The sequence below is a fragment of the Cupressus sempervirens genome, chromosome 7, assembly GCF_028749045.1.
Source record: "Cupressus sempervirens isolate cs-2001-9-10 chromosome 7, ASM2874904v1, whole genome shotgun sequence".
NCBI classification, from domain to species: Eukaryota; Viridiplantae; Streptophyta; class Pinopsida; order Cupressales; family Cupressaceae; genus Cupressus; species Cupressus sempervirens.
Window position 1 is genome coordinate 904,750,510 of NC_143124.1, and position 22,567 is coordinate 904,773,076.

Genomic DNA, 22,567 nt, shown 5'->3' on the forward strand with positions numbered 1-22,567 from the left:
GCTAATCTGACAATTTTTGCATAATCCAACATCTGGTTTCTTCAAACTAGGGATACCTCTTACTTTTCTGAATTTTCTTATCTTGACCATATTATCAAAGTTTACATGACATAGTCTTCTATGCCATAAACAACTTTCTTTCATTTGAGCAATAAAACATGAGCAATCACCAAGATCAAGATAAAATAGGTTACCTCTTGTTTGTTTGCCTGATCCAATCAGATTCCCTTTGTCATCCAATAGTCTTGCCTTGCCATGCATGAATTCTACCTTAAATCTAATGTTGATTTGCTGTGCTACACTTAGTAGGTTATGTTTCAGTCCTTCAACCCAATAAGCATTGTCACATACAAGTTCATTGGTTAATCATATGCGACCTTTCCCTTTTGTGCAACAAGGTTCATTGTTTCCAAACCTTACACTACCTCCATCATAGTGTTTGAAGTGTTCAATTTTTTTTTTTTTTGTCTCCAGTCATATGATGTGAACATCCACTATCTATAATCCATGTGTTATTTTTACTAACATGAGAGATAAGTGCCATCTTATCTCCTTCATCATTAGATTCATCTTTTATAGCAATGTATACTATCTCATCTTCACTGTTATCAAAATCTTTAGCCATAAAACAAGTCTTGTTACCTTTTTCTTTGAAGGATTTGTGACTTTTGGATTCCTTCTTGCCTTTGTACTTGTGGCTTTTCTTCTCATCCTTTCTTTCTTTGTTTGGGCATCTGGCAGCAATATGACCAATTCCTTCACATGAAAAGTAGATTAAAGGAACCTTACCTTTGTACTTTCCTCTTCCTCTAGACTATTTTTTTGCAAATAAAGCTTCAACAACTTCAAGATTACTATCTGAACTTTCCTCGGTTTCCTCTTCACTTTCTGACTGAATTTCTTTTATTTTCTTGCCTTTTTATTTGAGTGAAAGTTTAGCTTCAAATGTAGACTTAACATTTTTGAAAGTTGGAACATAATTGTCAAAGTTGTCTAGCTCAAAAGTTATCAATCTTCCTACTAACGCATCCAAACTTAATTTGTGATTTGGATCACACCTCTTTTCTTGAATAACATATACTCTAATTGCATAGATGGGAAGCAATGTTCTGAGATCTTTACTTACAACCGTTTCTTCCTTGATTTCTCCTCTAGAAACTCTGGTTGCACTGACACTAGCTTTGATTCTTTCCACATATTTGGCAACATTTTCATCTTTTTTCATTCTTATTTGATTAAACTATCCTCTAAGGCTTTCTACTTTGGCTCTCCTTACATTGTCATCACCACCATAGGTGTCCTTTAGCTTGTTCCACATATCAAAAGTGTTTTTGCAGTCTTTGATCCCATCAAATTCATCATAGCTGAGAGCAGATGCAATATCAATCATCATGATGTTATGGTTCTTTTTCTTAGCAAGATCCCCAATAGATAATGTACCAGTAGGAGTTTTGTATTCTTCATCAAGATATTTGCAACCTAAATCACTGATGGTAGCTAGATGAAGCATCATGAGTCCCTGCCATGCTAAAAAGTTATCTCTATTAAGCCTTGGAATCTCTCTCTTATAAGACATCTTGATGTTTAGCTTGGGTCCTTGAAACCTTTCCTACAAGCACCAAAAGCTCTGATACCAATTGTTGGAAATATAGAAGGAGTAAATAAGGGTGGGGGGTGGGGGGGAGGGGGGTGAATTAGTTAACACTAAAATAAATCCCAGACCCCTTAGATGTCAATAATAATATTTAGACTTAGAAAACTGATTGCCGTTGTCACTCAGTAAGCACACAGAAAATGTTGTAACTTGATATATGCAGAGTGTGAATTACTTTTAGTAGATCTTAAAACATTAACAATAATTAATTTGCAAGCATAAGAGAAATAACATGAACACATGAGACACTAGGATTTAGCATGGAAACCCAATTTGAGAAAAACCACCAATGTAACTAGTTACTATTTTTCACTCTTCTAAAGTGAGCCCTGTTAGGAGCCAACCTTGTTAAAGGTTACAAAACACACTGTTAGGTGTGACCTTGTTAGAGGATTTAATCACCCTACTTGGAGTGGCCTTGCAAGAGGTCTTAAAACAATTCAATAGAATTTCCACATTGGTAGAGGATTTACAACTGGCTATTAAACCAACTTTGTTAAGAGATTTTATATCACTACTACAATGGTTAGAAAGTAACAATGAAATGACCTGATTGTGATGCAATTGAATTGCTAAATCCAAATCTCTATTTTGCATAAAATTTGATCCTTCTTGATTGAATATTACTTTTTTTCTCCACAAGGATACTTGCTTATCCTTCAAGTTCGCTCCCTCTCTTTCTTTTTCTATTCAATCAACACACTTGCAACACACTTGAAAATCAAAACTTGACCTTATATTTATATCATCCAGATTCTCAAGTCGGCTCATTCCAAATTAGAGTGACCAATAATCATTACCATGGTCGGCTAGAACCAATACTTGAAATAGTTAAGTTTCATATGCCAAAATAACAAAATCCTTCATTAGCCAACCCTACTCGGTAAACACTAGTTCTGAGATAATTTCCTGTGTTAACCAACAGAAGCTCAGTTAACACTATGAACTTGCAAAAATCCTTTGGTAACCGAGTGAACTTGGTTAGTACTAACTCTATCCAAATTTCCTTTGTTAACCATGTGAACTCGGTTAACACTATTTTCACCATAATTTCCTTTGATGCCTGAGTGAGCTTGGTAGACACTGTCTTCATAGAGTAAACTTCAGGAACACTCAGTAGACAAGGAAAACTATCTTGTTGACCAAGTAAGCTCAGTAAGCACTAACTGACAACTGATATGACATTTGTGTAACATCAAAGACAACACACAATAAATCAATTGTATCCAACAAGAGGATGCTCCTACCACCCAAGCATGATGGACAGGGAGGGAGATTTTACTCCCACAAACACAAAAAAAGAAGTCCAACTTATTTATAAACATATCCAAATTAATCTTAGTCAATTGTACTAGCATGGTCGTATCATCCACAAATTGAACAATTGTGAGGTCTTCCCTCATTAGGTAGAATTATCGCTTGCACCTATGGAGATAAGGAGTTATAGATCTTAGAAGACAAAAGAATACATCATCCACAATAAAAAAACATGTCTTAGGTGATTAGCAACCTTGTCTAATGTCCATATAGATAGTTTAATACATCTAGGTCTATTTCCATTAACGTCCACCTAAGCATTAACAACTTTCATCAATTTTTCAATGATGTGTTGTAATTTTTTTGGAAATCATAAATGCTCCATCATTATCATAATGAATTTCCATTAAATTATGTCATAGACTTTTTCATAGTCCATAAGTAGCATACTTATTATGCAAGGCACATTCCTATTGTTTAAAATCTTTGGCTTTCTTCTTTCTACCACTCAAAATAGACTTATCCACCTCTTGGTGTTTTGCACCAATCTCTCCACCATGATATGATGGCCAACCACTCTTGATTTAAACTATCTAATGATAAATTGCATTTAAGAACATGTTCATCCTCCAGTAGCTTAGTGTAAAGAGAAAAAAATGTTTTTGTTGCCTCTTGGGGCAATTAGAAATCTTAGCCACCATTGGGTGATGGTTAGATAATATATAAGGAACAACCTTAATGCAAAGTCCTTCTCCCTCTTTTTGAGGTTGAAGATTATTTTTTCATATAAAAATGGTCTAGTATATTATAGATGGTTTTGCAACCCCGCTAAAAATTACACCAAGTGAACCATATTCCTAGTTATTCCTTCTTGATCCTAGACAAGGGGTCAACAAGATTAATATTGTTCAACTTTTTGTATTGGAATAATTTCTCCTCTTTTCATTCAAAATTGGTTGCTTCCAAGTTTTTCTTGAGATCTTTCAACCATGTTATAGTCTCCACCTACAATCTAAGACACACCTTTCAATTGAAACATCCATTTACAAAGGTCAACCCTCTCTCTATAATTGTTAGGCACATAAATAGAATATATACCCAACTCCGCCCTTGAAACACAAAATCACCCACACCGCCTAGTTGCAAGGAGAGGCCCCCCATATTGAAACACGAGATTTCCATTTAGGGTCTATCAAGATAGTAGTCCCCCCATTATCCCTATAGTAATTGGTGGCAAAAAATAATCAGAGTTTCTCCAAATGCATCTCAAGTTGATCCCTAGATTAAGTACAATTACCTTAACTTCTCGAAGAAACAAGAAGTCCACATTCCTATTCATGTTTAGGAATCTCTTGACAATATACTTTCTATTTGAAGACTCTAGACCCCTCGCATTCTAAGATGAGCATTTCAATTCCATGGGGATCATAAAGATGTATCAATAAAGGCCCTAAAATTGTCATAACACTTGGGCATTACATCGTTGGGGATCTTTCTTTGGCCACCCTTAAACATCACACACTAAAGAGAAAATTAAACTTAGAAAAAATAAATCAACTTTGATTATTTAACACTTTTAGTGCTGGAACAAAGCTTAGTATGTGATGTTTAAGCCGTCCAATCTTACTTGTCCGATCTTTCTATCTTGCCAAGAACTAATATTAAAATCAAATGGCCTACCCTCTTCCTCTTAATCTTAAATTCACAAGTTTGTTCATCCCACCGTGGACTTAGATGGTCACCTCCTTCATATTTACCTTCTCAGTTCTAGACTTAATTTCCCTTTTTAGCTTCCTACCCGTTACAAAATTCAAGGTTCCTTCCAACACTCTCTCCTCTGGCTTGCAGTTGTAAGGGACGGTGCCCCCCTCAAATCTTCTTCATCCTTGGGGCTCAATAATTTTGTAGCAGCTTCCTTAGTTGAAGGGCGTTCTACAATCATACGAACGTCATCAACTTATAGCAAATGCGTTCTACAATCATATGAACGTCATCAGCTTATAGCAAATCTTCTTTGTGTTTGAACTATACGCTGTTCCTCTCTTCTTGTACTCAGACTTGAGGGTTTCATGCGTGTCTGGAAATCGAAAACTTATATAGATATTTCATATAAAAAAAAGCACAGTGCATTACTATTATTGTGAGCGCGTGGTAGACGATAAAGGAGTGAAGGGAAATACTTAAAAGAGAAGCAGCCATGCGCCAGCTATTAAGGGCGGCGTTGTAAGTGCTTCTCCCACTACTTCCTGTTTTCAGACTCCCACTCCATCATCTTCTGCCACACCATCTGCCCACCACTTCGACCAACTCATTACTTATATCAATTCATTCTTCCTATCTCTACACAAATGGTTTTTCATGCGCAACTTCTCACTCGCGTCCAAATTCCTTGAAATATCGATACAAAGGAGGAACATAGGTAATTATTGAAACCATGTATTACTTAATGTTGCTTCTCTTTCTCTTACTCGGCAGCAATGGCGCATGGTGTAGCCCACCGGCTCCGCCGGTCAAATGCGACACTACCGGTTGCACAGTCACCAACGCCTACGGAATATTCCCCGACCGATCCACGTGCAGGGCTGCATCCGCCGTTTTTCCTTCGTCAGAAGAAGAGCTACTGGAGGCGGTGGCGGCGGGCAGCCGCCAAAAGCAGAAGATGCGGGTGGTCACGCGGTGGTCGCATTCCATTCCCAAATTGGTGTGTCCGGGCGGAGAAGAGGGGCTTATCATTAGCACCCAGGGGCTGAACCGCGTGGTTGGCGTGGACAAGGAGTCTATGAGAATCACTGTGGAGAGCGGAGCGGCGTTGGAAGATATTATAAGCGCGGCAGCGGCATATGACCTGGCGCTGCCGCATACGCCGTATTGGAAGGGGCTGACAATCGGAGGTCTCCTTTGTACGGGGGCTCATGGCAGCTCTCTGTTTGGGAAAGGAAGTGGTGTTCACGAGTATGTTGTGGGGATGAGAATGGTGGTACCGCAGAAAGGAGGGAATGCAAATGTTGTGATCTTCAATTCCTCCCATGCCGATCTTGATGCTGCAAAAGTTTCTCTTGGCCTTCTCGGAGTCATTTCTCAGGTAATATTGGAAGCTAATCGAGTAATAATATATTTAAACATTAATGATTAGGTCGTTACAGATTGCAACTGTTAAATTACAACTCAACTTACTCTCAATATATACTGTGCTATGTTTTACTGTGCATAAAGCTGAACATTATTTAATTCGCATTTAGCATGATTAAGTTTTGTGAGGTAAGACAAATTATAACTTTTACTAGATTTGACAAGTGCAGGTTACACTGCAGCTGCAGCCGATGTTCAAAAGGTCCATCACAAACGTGAAAAAGGATGAGCAGGATTTAGAGAAGAGTATAGCGGAGTTTGGAAGAACACACGAATTTGGAGACGTGTCGTGGTATCCTGGACAACGTAAGGTTATTTACAGAATAGACGGGAGAGTTCCTCTAAACGAATCAGGAGATGGAGTCAACGATTTCATTGGCTTTCGCCAGACCTTAACAGCGGGCTTGGCCATCACTCGTTCAACAGGTAAAATGCTGCGATCTCTACTTCCATAAATTATGTAGTTACAAATATTTCTTTGTACAAGATCCAAGTTTTAAAAAGTGGAGTTAATGAAATAAGATCTTCCTCACAGTTGGAATATTTCAGAAGAGATGCAGGAATCTGCAAGGAACGCCAAGGGAAAATGCATGACAGCCAGGCTTCAAGCAGGGGCTCTGCAGAGTATTGGGTCAGGCTTCAAAAACAACGATTTGGGTTTCTACAAATATCCAATTGTGGGTTACCACAACAAGCTCCAGGCAGCCGGTTCATGTCTCAATTCTACACAAGATTTCTTGCTCACAGCTTGCCCATGGGATCCTCGCATCAAGGGGGAATTCTTCCACCAGACTACCATGAAAATCGGCATGACCAAGATTGCAGATTTTATTGCAGACATTAAAAAGCTGAGAGACCTGAATCCATCTGGTCTGTGTGGGGTGGAGCTTTACAATGGAATTCTCATGCGTTTTGTGAAGGCGTCGAGTGCTTATTTGGGAGCAAATGAGGATTCGGTGGACTTTGATTTCACATATTATCGATCAAAGGATCCCATGGTTCCTAGACTGGACGAGGACATGTTGGAAGAGATTGAGCAGATGGGTATTTTCAAGTATGGAGGGACACCACACTGGGGTAAGAACCGCAACATTGCATTTGAGGGAGTGCTGGACAAGTATAAGAAAGTGGGGGAGTTTTTGAAAGCCGTGAAAAAGTATGATCCAGAGGGATTGTTCTCCAATGAATGGACGGATGGAGTGCTGGGAAAGGGAGGGGTAGTGGTAGACAAGGACAGTTGTGCTTTAGAAGGTCTTTGTTTGTGTGCAGAGGACAGGCACTGTGCTCCTCAGAAAGGTTACTTTTGCAGGGCAGGAAGAGTGTATGTCGATGCTAAGGTTTGTAGATATGAAGCATGAAGAGAATAAAACATACTTGCATGCATTAGATAAACGATGTTGGCTTTGTAATCAAACTTGACAGACAAATATTATGCTAGTTTTGTGAGTTTATCAATGTGCAAACTCTCCATCTTGAACTTACTAAAATACTACCTTCGATCTGGATATGATTGCCTTTCCTAGATCCTAAAGACGAGGTTTACAGCAAAAATTGAACTTGAACAAGCATTAATAGTAATAGGCGCAACTCCCGTGATGTATCTAAACGAGTTTGTGAAGATTTGGTATCAAAGAATGGATATGCGTAGTAATTTTCAAGATTTTTTTAGGAGTTCAAATGCCACGTTTATCACGTACAAGATGATATATATATATATATATAGATGAGATAGCATAAATTCTAGAACCAGTCAAAATATTAAAAGTTTATGGTTAAAATTTGAGTAAATTGAGAATGAGAAACTATTAGCATGCAAGTATGTGAAGTGCATAAATAGCTTACATAAATAAATGCAAGGACGAAGGGGTGCACTAAACCGAGACTACGGGCCTTTTGGAATAAGTGTAAGGACAGATATAATATCGAATGAGGTGAGGCAAAATATTAAAATTCTTTTGAGTGAGATTGAGCGGAGTATGAATAGATAAGTCGGTAAGATGTTTCGTGTTTTTTTTTTTTTTTTTTTTACTTTATGTTTTGGTGTTTGTTTTGGTTTTTTTTTTAAATTTCTTTTTTGGTAAAAGTACCATTAGTAATAGGATAGCAATATAAACTTGGTATTAGAGGAAATTATTTCTTTATCAAAAGATACTCAATATATTTATTATTATGTTTTCTATTTTTAAATTTAGAAAAATTGTAATTTAGAAATTATAACGAAAGTTAAGTATACAATAATCTATTAATCAAATAAAAGTATAATATCTTTTTTTTAAAGTGTAACATGTTGATTTTGCAAGTTGTCTTCTTATGCAACATGAATATGTAGTTGGAATGACACAAATTAAATAACATGTCTTAACTTATCCACCCATGTATACAGGGCTCTTATAAAAGGTTCTTCTCAATATTATAGATATCATTTCCACACTATAATGTTATATTGGTGATGCAATAATATTTAGACAAGTTGAATGCAAAAATATACAATTTTTGTTTTCAAATTAAATAAGTTCTCAATGAAGATAAATGCTAATAATTGAAGTATATCTAATGATTGAAAAAATTAGACTAAAAGGTCAAAACAAATCTGTTACAAGAAAACACCAAGCTTTGCAAGCTCATTTCCCTTGATGCTAGCATGGGTTGCAAACCATAGCATGATGTATTAACATCATGTATTGACATAGTCTGGAGACAATGACTAGAAATAAAAAACTAAACTAAATAGAATGTAACATAAACAAATGATAATTAGTTGGTAGGCTTTTACATGGTGAGCACAACCGACCAAGAATATCTCACACAACTGAAAATACTTGTTAAGCATTGCTGAAAAGTACAATTTTGGTCTAGTACATCTAGCATAGCATTTTCAAAACTAGAGGTAGAGGATTTTAGTCCATAAAAGTAGAGCCATGCTGGGAGCAATGTGCTAGAATTTTATTTTGTGGATGATAAGGTGGTCCATGTGGTAATCACATTATTGGTGCCTCTTTATTTATTTCTATTGATGGGCATACAAACGTACATTCTATGGTGATATACATAAATGATGTGATATTTTTAGTGATTAGGCACTCATCCTTTTATAGAGGATTTTTCTATGCTATTCCGTGCTTTTATTGGATATCAATAACTGGAATCTATTAGAAGAGTCTTGCACCACTAGGTCTAAAAAACCTATCATCCCAAAATCTAGTTCCACAAGATAATCCTCCTAGCACTACTTTAGTCAAATGCATTAGATGCACACAATCGAGACAAAAGAAGAAATAAGACTCTCATTTGGTTATAGATCAACTTATACTGGGATTATTGGAGGATTCACATATTGTGAACATCTTTTAAGAAGCAAGTGTGAGTGCTTTGCGTGTTATATCTAAAATTGAAAAGGTGGGGGAAAATGAAAAGAAGTTAGACATTGCCTTTGATTATGCTAATTTTTGTGCCTTGCAAATAATAATATAACTAACATTAGCAAATAATTTTACAAAAATCTTCTAAAGTTCTTTTGAAAACTTTCTACCAACTCTCATACAAGGACTTCAAATAGTTCATACAATTTCAAAATCTATCTTGTTAATTTTTTAAGTTGTCATGCAATCTTCTTGAAGGAAAATGAAACTCATTTTTCCTTATTACAAAAGGGGTACAACAGTAAAATATTATAGAATGACATTATTGCTAATCGATTAATGAACACTACATGTAAAATCAATCCATAAATTTGAATAATAATCCTATGGAGATATTGATTTATGACTAATGTTCATTTTTGTGCATGATATTGATTTAATTATTGAAAGAAAGGAGGCACAAAGGGGGAACATAATTATTTGAGGCAACACTAATTACAAGGTGAGGAATGCTTAGACCCATTTGGTTGTTGAAATTAGATTTGGGAATTAGAATTTGATATTTTAGAATTTGAAATCTAGATTATAGTTTTTAGAATTTAGTTTGGGACTATTTGGTTCACCAAGAATTTATAATGAGAATATATATTTCGTTTATTTGGTTGTACATTTCTAGAATGGGAATACCAACCAGAATATGAAAGGTTACACAACTTGAACCTATTGGATTTCTTCAAGAATAGGCTCCATGGAGTTATTCCCTCTTTCATAGCTAAGCTCCCTAATCTTGAACAACTTGGGATATGAAATAATAGCTTCAGTGACTAGATTCCTTGGAATCTTGCTAAGAATTACAAGGTCAAGGACCTTGACTTGTCTATCAATAGGTTAACTAGCTGTGATGGGGGCACTTGGAATTTATGTAAATGTGTAGAGTTGGCATCAAATTCACCATTCCAGCGACTCTTTGTGGGCATTTTGCTAACTAGGGGCTAATCAAATAAAATAGGTGAATGCCAAGTCAATGTGTGAATCACTATGGACAAAGGGGGCCAACAATATTGTGCTTGCAGGGACTGATTGGGCATTTTGTAGAGCACCACTATTTTTATCAACATTTACCACTTGCATTGAGTGAAATCCTTGTCAACACTAGGTTTGAATGCAGTCATCACCATTCAAGAGTGACTTCAACCAGATACTACACATGTGGGCACTATCTTTCTTTGCAAGTGTGTGTGTGAGGATAAGAGTCTAAATGTGTAGGAGAACTTGTTGTTCATTCGAGGTGTTGAAATAATGGGTGTTGCACACATTGCATAATATTGTTATATTTTATTATTTTATTTTATTACGTAATGTTGTACCTAGATGGACGTGCAACATGTAAAGATTTCCATGGAATATTCTTGATGAGTTGTATTGTAACATTGTGATAACGTTTTATGTAATTATTTAATATTGGGAAAAAGAATTAAATGCCCAATATTAAATGTGGGGTCAGTGGGTTAGGTAGCACATGGTTTATATAATACCACTTAGTGGTTTTGTGGGACTTGCTACTATATAAGCAGCCACAAGGGTAGTTATTGTAGAGTAAGAGCGAAAGGAAAGAGTCGAGCGGGACAAGGCTTGACATGTTAGCCAAGGGAGCATTTGTGAAGGTTGGAAGCATGGCATGGGATGTGTGGATTCATGCTTGTTCACATAGTTTGCTCGGTTGTGGCTATGGTCATGAAGGCTTCCATGGTTGTATTGCAATGGTAATTTTGCTGAATAATACATGGTGATGGATGCTTTTGGAGGCTAGGTTTTTCCCTCAATGAGGGTTTTCCAAGGTATATATTGTGTCACATTTTGTGGGTATGTTGTGTATTCTCTTGCATGTGGATTTTAATTCCGTATTTATTTCAGATCTATTATGGGTTATGTGGAAATGATTATATTCTTTGTTGCCAAGTTTTCTTTCAAGTGGTATCAAAGCTATGGTTTTATTGTTTGTACCCCTAGATCGAATCCATGAGAATGCATGAGAGGATAAAAGAAAAGGACAAGATATATGAATGATTTATTGCAGATCTAAGGGCTTTGGATTTGCTGTTATGATGAGATATTAAAAGATTTGGGCATGTGAAATTGTTGGAGAAAAGGATTTTTTTGGATGTTTCATTTAAAATGAGGATTTTGGGGGGTAGCATGTAGAAATGACCTCCTGGGTAAAAATAGACCTCACCATTGGATCCGGGTTGACATTTCCATAAATTTTGATATATAATATGCCCTAGTTTGGCCATGTTCAGAGGAAATGCAAGAGTTTTTTAGTTTCAGCCAGTGATGGCCGTCAAATTTAATCCCGTCAGAATTTTCATCACAAAAAAACAAAAAAATGAAAAATCGCACTGAAAATGGTAAAAAGACTGTCTTAGTAAAATGGCCATAACTTTCTCTTAGAATATCAGATTTCAGAGTTCTTACAGGCGTTGGAAAGCTAATTCAGAGCACTACAACACGGTGTAGGTTTGGTTCTATGATTTTGAGATTTTGGCAGGTTTTAAGAGCCCTAAAGTCAGATGTTGTTTATTTTGAACACAAATTAGGGCATAACTTGGGCATACAGAGTCGGATTTTGGACTTTAAGTAGTCAATAGAAAGCTCTTGGAGAGCTCTACACATTGGTTCAGATTTGGTGCAGGTTTGGCATGGTTTATTTTATTGATATATTGATCTGAATAGTTTATAGATATATTTTGACTATGGTAACATTGTGAGTTTATGGCATTGGAGATTTATGATTTGATGTCATTGTATACTCAAGTTTGGTCTCATGATGATATGGTTATCAGTGTTTGGTTTGGATATGTATGATGACTTGTTGGATCTACAAGTTGTGCAGTGTTGTAAGCAATCTATACTTACAGGTTGCATTTATGGCTTGGTTGTGGGTTGTCTTTGCTCATTGATATTTCATTATTGATGCATATTCAGATTGGTGGCTTGGATTTGGGTTGTCTATGCCTTAAGTCACATGATTTGCTAATTTTTTCTTCATGTAGAAGGGATGAGATGTTGTTACTAGGTACAGTCATGGTGGAGGATTATGGTTGACTATTTTATGCTAACAAGTTGGATAGATTGAGAGTCAGATGCTTAGTTCATGGATGTGATCATGGTGCCATGGAGATTGGCATGACATGATTGGATATACAGGTACATCTTTGATGTTCACTAATTTGGATTTTTGATTCAATTATGGTGGTATATCTTCTTGGTTGAGGATCATGGTTATTTAGTTTCTTTTGAGGAGCTCATGATGTGCACCTTGAGTTCTTTGATGGTTTGATGCTTTGGTTGATTCTCATGGTTAGAGGATGGTTTTTCATCATGATGTTATGGATAGCTTGGATACATGGTTTAGTGGGAGCTTGTGACAGTGATGGGGTGATAGTGCAAGATTAGTTCCTGGTTTGGTTTGGCTCTTCATGTAGGAGATGGTTTTCTTCATGGTGTATGGAGATGGTTGCATCTTGAGGACTCACAAGGTTCTTGGTAAAGGTACGGTTTATACTTTTATTTGGCATGTTATCCTTGTTATGAGGATGGTTTCATTATTATGTCATGGTATACTCTTGATACGCATTTAGAGTTGTGACATGTTATAGTATGTTCATGTGGAGCATGTTATCTCTTTGGTTGAGATGGTTAGATCATGTTGTCATGTTTATGTTCCTGAGGCCATGGTTGGAAATTTGACATTGATCTTGGTTTAGTTTCTTGGTATTGAGTACACTGATCATAAGCTGGATACTTCATGATATTGCTATGTTGCATTTGGAGTTGGCATGGATTGATTGGTTATAGGTGCTCATGGATACTTAGAGAAAGTGGTGATGCTGATTTCTCTTGGATTAGAGAAGTATTTGTTGGGACAGTTGATGGTTTTAGCAGGAAGTCCGAGGGGCAGTCACCTGATATGGACTTGAGAGGAGATTGTTCTTAGATGAGTCTTGGTTGGAGACTTGGGTATCTTGATGAGCATTCTCATTCCCCACTCTTGGTCTACTTGGCAATTTGCTACTTGAGAGGTATAGCCCATTATTTCTCTTAGTTGCATTATATTTATGCTTGTCTTTCATGGATATGGATCTTGAGCTATGGTACATGAGTTAGTTCTGGAGGGTTCATTTGAGAGATGGTTTAGCATTAGTTATCTCCATGTGCATATGTTGTTATGCTGGTTAAGTTTGGGAGATGGTTTCATATTGGGCATTTTCCTTGGATTAGGAATGGTTTATGAGTTTGATCTTCTTGTGAGAGGCTTACATCTATGATTAGCTATATGGTATGGTTTAGGTGTTGTTGTGGCTTCTTGTTGGGGTTTTATGGAGGAGATCATACTTGCATAGTTTACATCTAGAGTTGTGTGTAGAAGGACATGATACAGGTTATGATTTGCATGGTTTCTCCAGTCTTGGTTATCTTCCTGGATGTTCAGTTTTGCTTACATTGAATTTGAGATTGGTTAGAGATTGTGATCACTAGTTTGTGCTCATGTATGTCATGTGAGAGATGACATGGTTATTCTTTTATCTCTTTCTTCTGTTGGTTGTGGAGAATTTGGGAGACTATTAGAGACTTGTTATGAGAGTTGTTCTTGTAGGATATTAGTTTATGTATTGTGGATGTCCTTGAGACTACATGGATTCACTTCTTTGAGATGTTGTGAGTGGATTGGTTATAGATTTGACATTATATTTTGTAGTGGGAGCTCTTGGTATATATGTGGCAGGTATTGCTCTTGAGGCTTATGATTGTAGGTTATAGATTGGATATGTCAGTAATATGAGATTCACTTGGTATACCTTTGGAGGTATGGATAGTTGGATGGGTTTGGCACTTGCTGTGGGTGTTATTTTAGCTATGGATATATTTTGACAACTATGGATACATGTGATTACCTTTGGATCAGGTTATTTGTGCTTAGAATTTTAGTTGGTATAGGATTTTATGATCTTCTAATGCAACAGGTTGGGTGGCTTTCTCTTTGGATAGCTTTTATGTATGTCCAGTGACAGTGGTATAATAGGAGGTGAGATCATTCATGTTTGAGATGCTAGATACTTTGATTTTGTTACGGGTACCAGGATGGAGCACTTGGTGTACTTTGATCCATGATGGTGGATGTGCTGAGAGGGATTGTTCCCTTGTTCATTTATGTGGCTACGGATTAACCCTATGCAATGTATACAACAAGTGGGAGATTGTTGAAATAATGGGTGTTGCACACATTGCATAATATTGTTATATTTTATTATTTTATTTTATTATGTAATGTTGTGCCTAGATGGATGTGCAACATGTAAAGATTCCCATGGAATATTCTTGATGAGTTGTATTGTAACATTGTGATAATGTTTTATGTAATTATTTAATATTGGGAAAAAGAATTAAATTCCCAATATTAAATGTGGAGTCAGTGGGTTAGGTAGCACATGGTTTATGTAATACCACTTAGTGGTTTTGTGGGATTTGCTACTATATAAGCAGCCACAAGGGTAGTTTTTGTAGAGTAAGAGCAAAAGGAAAGAGTTGAGCGGGACAAGGCTTGACAGGTTAGCCAAGGGAGCATTTGTGAAGGTTGGAAGCATGGCATGGGATGTGTGGATTCATGCTTGTTCACATAGTTTGCTCGGTTGTGTCTATGGCCATGAAGGCTTCCATGGTTGTATTGCAATGGTAATTTTGCTGAATAATACATGGTGATGGATGCTTTTGGAGGCTGGGTTTTTCCCTCAATGAGGGTTTCCCAGGGTATATCTTGTGTCACATTTTGTGGGTATGTTGTCTATTCTCTTGCATGTGGATTTTAATTCCGTATTTATTTTTGATCTATTATGGGTTACGTGGAAACGATTATATTCTTTGTTGCCAAGTTCCCTTTCACTAGGCACACAACAGTGTAAGAGGCCATTTTGGCTATTAAAAGCATGGTAGGGTCCATGCTATTTGCAAGAGAATGAGGCCATTTGAAATTGAGATGGGAGGGACTTGACTATATATTTTGGCAGGAAGCTATTAGTCAAAACCCACCACTATATGGTTTGTATTAATGTTGACTATTGATGGCCGCAAGGTTTAACTTGGGAGACTCGCATTTGCAATGTTAGTGACAAACCAAATAGGCCAGGCATACCTTAATTTTTTTTGATTTCAATTAATGTCCAATATTCTAAGAATTTGATCAATTCTACCTATTTAGTTAGAAGATCAAGTTTTGGTTTTGGGAAGTAAATGAGGACATCAAATTTTTTTTTTTGAATTTTAATTCCAATATTGTACATGCAAACGCTGGATTAGAAGTTTTTCAGAATTATAAATGCCAATTCTTGTCCAATTCGAGCAACCAAACGGGCCCTTACGAAATATATAAGACATATAAATGTTGAATTATGTGAGTTTTAGAATAAGACCTAATTTCATGCATGCATTAGATCGACAATGTTGACATTGTGAAGTTATGTACATACAAGAATATATGGGACAAAAAGTGTTAATTTTGTTAAAACATAAGCTTACTAAAATGTCATCTTCATTCTATACATGTTTGCCCTTTCAAAATTCTAGTAAATAGAAGAAAAAAAAAATTGAACATGAAAAAGGATTAATAGGAAAAGGCCCAACATAAATCTTAATGAGCTTGTCAAAATTTGGTATCACATGAAAAAATATGTGTAGCACTTTCTATATTTGATTATATGCTCGAAAAGTCTTATCAAATATATAGTCTATATATGATATTTGAAATGTTAGAATCACAATATTGTTAATTAATGCTATGATGGTTACATTTGTTTTCAAAAAAAAAAACTTCTAAATATATAACATTTTTTTTTATAAAATTAATAAATATTATTTTAAAAAATTGGAAAAATTCAACTCCATGTGAAAATGATATATATATATATATTATAAAATTGAAATTGATTAGAAATAAAGAAATACCTAGTAAAGTCAAGGGAATGGTAATTTTTTTCCACTCTATTCAAACATTACATCTTAATTTTGTTAAATACTAGATAACTATTATCAATCTTTTTTGGGTAATGGGTTGAAGAACGAGGCTCAAGAGACTTGAACCCAAAACCTCTCAAATTAGGCATTCACAACTTATTGTTGTGTTGTAAGGTGTTCCAAAATATAATTGATCTTTTACTAATCTTTTCTAAATGGAGAATCTCTCATTCATAAAATCATATTAGCTATCTAATATAGGAGAAAAAGATTTAGGTTGGACCCCATTGACTAAGAGTTAAAGATTTACAATATCTATTATACCATATTCACCTTGGCCACAATCCAACCTCATCTAAAACATAAGTCAAGTTTTAGTTTCTACCCTTAAACTAAATATATCTTAAAAAGTTGATGTCATCCCTTCAAAGACTAGATGGCATAAAATGTTAGACACCAACTTTGAAAGTTCAAACTTCATCTTAGCCTTCATAACACCATTAACATTTTTCCTTCATAAAAGGGCACAACACAAAGATAAAGGAAGAAATACCAGTGATGGAAATCTAGACTTAAAAGTCCCAACATCAACTATTCATGGTTTTGAGCTCTTGGTCCAACAAAACTTCATTTTCAAGCTTTTAATAGATTTTTTTTGATGCACTCCATCTCTTCTTTTTGGTTTTTGTATTGTATTTACAAATTCATGCACATGTGATATGTACCAACTTTAAGGAAATTCATACTAGCTAACTTCTTTATTAAATCAAGCATTCCATGATTGTGGCCTATGGATTTATTGTTGCTCTTATAATTTAATGTGGATTCAAGGTACTAATTAAGATTGAAAAAACCCTTTTCTATTCTACACAATCTATTCCAGAAACTTAGCATTATAAATCATGGATTGTGGAAATCTGATTGCATTAAAGAAGCTCTATCAATTTGAATGCGCTTGATAGTTTGTGGATCTTTCAAATAATACAGTAGATGTTTCATAATGGAGATGGTTTTTTTTAATTTAAATTTAATTTGCAATGGCTTTTGATGACCTTATTCATTCCTCTTGAGTATAAATTTATAGTCTAAGGAAATGATTTTCATTAATGAATTTCCTACTTCCTATTCGTTAATGTGTGTTAATGTACCTCACAAATAATTTAGATTGTGCTTGAGATCACCTTGTGGGTGTATTCGTGACTTGATTGCATTTTTAATAGTACAACCAATGTTTAAAACTTCATTTGGCCCAAATATAAGGATCTCACCCATTGTGACCCAATTGGTTCAAAGCTCCAATAAAAAGTAAATATCATTGATCAAAAAGTAATAATTTAGATTGTGTGATATAGAATATTATCCATTAGGGGGAATGTTTAATATTTTTTTTTTTCTTTTTGCTTCAGTATTAATCAAAGTTGGTTAGTTTGTTTGAAACTAAATTTTTGCTTTGTGGTTGTATATAATCTAAGGTACTAAATTCTAAAAGTTGTATTCTATTTTTTTGGGCAAATCTTATATCATGAATTAATATATTGGGTATTTATCTCCTTTTTTGCTGAACCACTTTAGGTCTCCTTGAATTATCTCATCCATAAGCTTGAGACCATCCAAAATTTCTCTAATCTCAGTTACCCCTTGAACAAGTGCCTCGTTTCGCCATTCAATACAATCCTTAATTACATACAGAGTCTTATCATCAAGGCCAACCACATGGCATTCAGCTAAGAACTTTTGCAAACCAAATCCATAAATTTCTTTAATCCAAAGCACCACCTTTACCCAATTGTTCATTATTTGACTCCACTTTTTAATGGTGGCAGTGATTTCCTTTAAAGCTTTGTCTAAAAGATTTACCCATTTCACTATTTCATTTAGGACATACTGTAATCACTCTTTAGATGTCTTTGCAACAACTTTACATTTCTGTAAATTATTAAGGAATTTTTGATTGGCTAAAGACATTACATCCACAATTATAGACATTTCACTCACAGGTTTAGGTTTCGGGTGTAGGATAGCATTTATGTATTGCGCCATGCTCTTCATTACTTCATATCTTGTTTATCCTGAGCATCCTTCCATACCCTGTCTGCAATCTTTTTATTTAAGCTTCAAAGATCTTCATATCCACTGCGCGAATTCCCTTTCCAAGGTCAATTCTTGACACTTGATAATCTTGAGGGGTGAGATCCTCATGTAGGCTACCTTTTGGTGGCCTGGCAATCTCAGTTGACCAATGACTTGAACTTTTATCAAACTTAATTCTGGATTCAATTATGGCCTTCTTAGACTTTGAAGATTTTCCTAGACATTTGCTAACCAAATCATCAATAGGCATAGACATGGGCACCATACTTCTTTTATTTTCAATGGAAGTCTCTAGCCACTTAAGCGTGAGAGGATCTTTGCCAGTCATGGGAGAAACATTAGTTAAAGCAAGGGTACCTAGTTGAGTATCGTCACTCCCAGGCAACTTTTGAGAGTCCGATACACTATTCGCCATTGGAGAGCTAGAGAGTTGACCTAGATTTTACTTTACTTTCACAGGATCTAGATCAATGGTCACCCTATCTTTTCCTTTACCTGGTGCTTCTTTCCTAATACTTGAGTGGGTTATCCTTTTGACCTTCGATGCTTCTTTATGAACTTGAAGTTGAATTGGTTATGAATTTACTTTAGGTGAACCTATAAAAAGATCATTAATACTAGGGTTAGTGATAACTTTTGGCTTTTGAGTATTTCTCTGGGTCACTAGGGGTAGCTAATTTAACAACATTTGATTTCAACCAATTTTTGGTTCTTTTCAAAACCTCTAAGGTACAGGAAAGCAAATCATCTTCTTCCCTTCTACTCCAATCATTTTTAGGAATTGGCATACATTCAATCTGATTGACATAAAATGGGTCAACCACTTCTTCACTTTCATATTCTTTTATTCCATTGGTGTTGAGGTTAACTTTGAACACATTGATTTGGCTTACTATCAACCTTGACCACAACCTTTTTCTAACTTCAAACTCATCATAGTAGTTAGCCTAGTAATCTTCTAGATGCGAAACATGGATTAGTGAAAATGCATGTTTGAAATTATCTTTGGTGAAACCCATGTAGTCAAAATCTTCTTTGGGAAATTAGGGTTTGAGGCATAGGTGGGACAATGTTGTTTTTGTTAATACAACTTGCTTGAAATTTGAGTATCTGTAATAGCTAATCTCTATGGGAAATATGAAAGTAGATGACTTTTTGGTGTTTTCAGGAGATTCTATCACATAAAAAAACTACCTGCATATCTCAAATAAAATAATGTTGTCTAAACAATAACGTGGTAAGCTAAGAGGTTCACCATAAAAACCTCCAACCTTGAGATATGTGAATTTGGCAAATTGAATATAGAAACCAACATAAATCTTAATGGCTTGCATTGATTCTTTAGGCAACCTACAATTTTCATGCCCTCGAAGTTCGAACACCAACCTTCCAAGGAATACATCATTTACCCTCTTGAACTCTTTGCAAAATTCACCTAGTTGGAGATCTTTGTAGTACTGATAGATAGTCATTTCGTCAGTCCAGGGAAAGTGTGGAAGACCTTCCCACTCCTTAGATGCTACTAAAGTGTAGATTAAGAAAGAGGATAGAAAAAATGAGCTAGAACTACTCACAACTAAAATACCCTTATGTAAATTTTCAACAATTAGATTAGCCCAATCAATGAACTTTTCACCTTCAACAATCTTTGGGATAAAGAAGTACATCTAGCTCTCCCAGTGAAAGGCATGATCATTACCCTTAACTCTATTTAAAAGCAACACAATGTCAATAATTTGTCTAATGAAATGCTCAATAGTCAAGGGTTTGAGAAATCTAGAGCCTCCTTCAACTAGTTTTAAAACCTAGGTTTGAGCTATGATAGAATCATCGTCTTTCTTATTGTCACCATACAAATGTTCTGTTTCCTCAAACATTTAGGGCTCATAAGGTTCTTTGTGAAGAATTCTTAGAGCTAAACTAATACTAACCCTAATATCTTGGCCAACACTTCTCCAAAAAATTTCTTGATGCACCTAGTGCTAGGGTCATAATGATTTATGCATTCAATAACTAACTTTGGACACCCAATGGATGATGGAAAGGTGGCAGCCTCTAGCAACCCACTATTGGCCAACTTTTGATATATGGGTCCAGACTGAACACTTTTCACTCGCTCTAATATATCGGCTAAGTTTTTGTTCACCAAAAAAGTATCTTGAATTTTTGGGATGGAGCTTAACAAGCATGGTTTTTCTAGTTTAGGTAGCTTAGGATGGAAGAGAGTAATGGTTTGGTTTGAAAAAGGAGAGTTTATAAAGATAAAATGAAACACTTTAAATCAAAACTAGGCACAATAAAAATGATAGAGGAAAACAATATAATGCACTTATAGTTCTTAGTAGATATTAACCCTCCACCTCTTTTGCTTACCAGTTGATGCTAAGAGCTCAAAGTGACTAAACGAGAAATTATACTAGCCAGAAGGAAAAATTTTAAGAATTGATTTTGGGAAATCTCAGGATAGATATGGGCAAGCGAAAGCATTTATAACAAGCATGACATATGTACTTGAGAAGACTCACAAGGTTGTTTATAGTTAATGCATATCAAATCCGTACGAGGAACTACCTCTCATGATATTAGAAAATCTCAATTTCACCTTTTCCCAAAACCAACTATACTTTGGCATGAGTTTTCTTAGCTATCTTAATCATTATCTTTCATGTCTTTAGAATTGCCATTAGGTGGGAACCATTTTCTTCCTCGGGAATGACATTCATTTCTTTTAGTACATCACCTACGAGAAAACAAGAAAATGTTAGAAAATCATGAAGTCAAGGTTGAAGTTGAAGTTACCTTGAATCAACTCCACTTCAACTTCAACTTCATAGGACTTGGCTCAGGTCGACGGGTAAAGAATATTTGACTTTGTCAAGTGAAAGAAAACGGGTGGACCTAAACTTGAAGTTGAAGTATGTTAAGAGTTCAAGTTTGACTTCAAGTTTCAGAAAAGGAGTCTTGGCTAATAACACTGCATATTGTGCAAAAAGCGGGGTAACAAATATAATCCATACTTTTAAAAATGTATATTATGCTCCATAATATCTTTCATAAAAACATTTTATATAAGATGATCACTCCTCTTTCTATTTAAAAGAAAATAGTTTCATAGAAAAAATGGTATTATCTTGCTTCTATTAAATATGTGATTTTGTCACAAGTAGAACATTTTGAACACAAATATGAAAATGAGTGTTCACTCATTCACTCTCCAAAATTTTCTATTTTTTAATTCAGTGATGATTTGATAAGTTGGCAAATTTTCCCCATCTCTAAGTTTAAATGAATCATAGCAGGACCCGAATGTTGAAAAATGCTATGAAGTTTGACTTTAGACCTATCTTTTCATTCAATTTAATATCTTCAAAGCATATTTGACAAAATATGTGTTTGTGTCTATGCTACAATTATTGGTGCAACAAAGATGGAAATGGAGAATTGGTAGCTTCCATTAAATTATGCATCCATTCACAAGAATCAAAAGTAGTACCAAAATAAAAGAAGCTATGCATTTATTGACAAGCATCAAAAGTAGTACCAAAATAAAAGAAGCTATGCATTTATTTACAAGCATCAAAAGTAGTACTAAAATAAAAGTTTAAAAGAAGAAAGATAATTATGAAAATCTAAATGTTGATTGAAATGTCCTTTTTAATTCTTGGCCATTTTAGTAATCGTGTTTACATTTTTGTAAGGACTGTGTAATAGTTGTAGAATGTATTTGTTATTTTCAGTGATCGTTGCAAATGTATTTGCATTGCCTATTATGGTATATGCTTTCCAAATGACAACCATCTCTCTAATATAGGATGAAGTATGGATAGACGAGACATGTCCATTCATTAGTATTTAATTAATATAATTACAAATTAATACCTCACATATTTAATTTATTAATATATATATTATCTCTCTTTCTCTCTCTCTCACGCACACACACACACTCACACTATAATTTATCCAACTAAAATTACCAAACATTAACAATATTTGTGAGAATTTTTGAAGTACCCTTGGTATCTCTTTGTAATGATTTGTGTTTTATTTTGTTATGATATTTAGTACA

At 35.2% G+C, this 22,567-nt stretch overlaps 1 protein-coding gene across 1 annotated transcript; it reads left to right on the forward strand.

The window, feature by feature from the left end:
• Positions 1-5,253: 5,253 nt before the first annotated feature.
• On the forward strand, positions 5,254-7,617 carry LOC149550435 (putative L-gulonolactone oxidase 6). Its single transcript, XM_089795081.1, has 3 exons — positions 5,254-5,993; positions 6,211-6,466; positions 6,590-7,617. Exons 1-3 carry the CDS (start codon positions 5,346-5,348, stop codon positions 7,396-7,398), a joined length of 1,713 nt encoding a protein of 570 aa, XP_089651207.1. The 5' UTR covers positions 5,254-5,345; the 3' UTR covers positions 7,399-7,617.
• Positions 7,618-22,567: the final 14,950 nt, after the last annotated feature.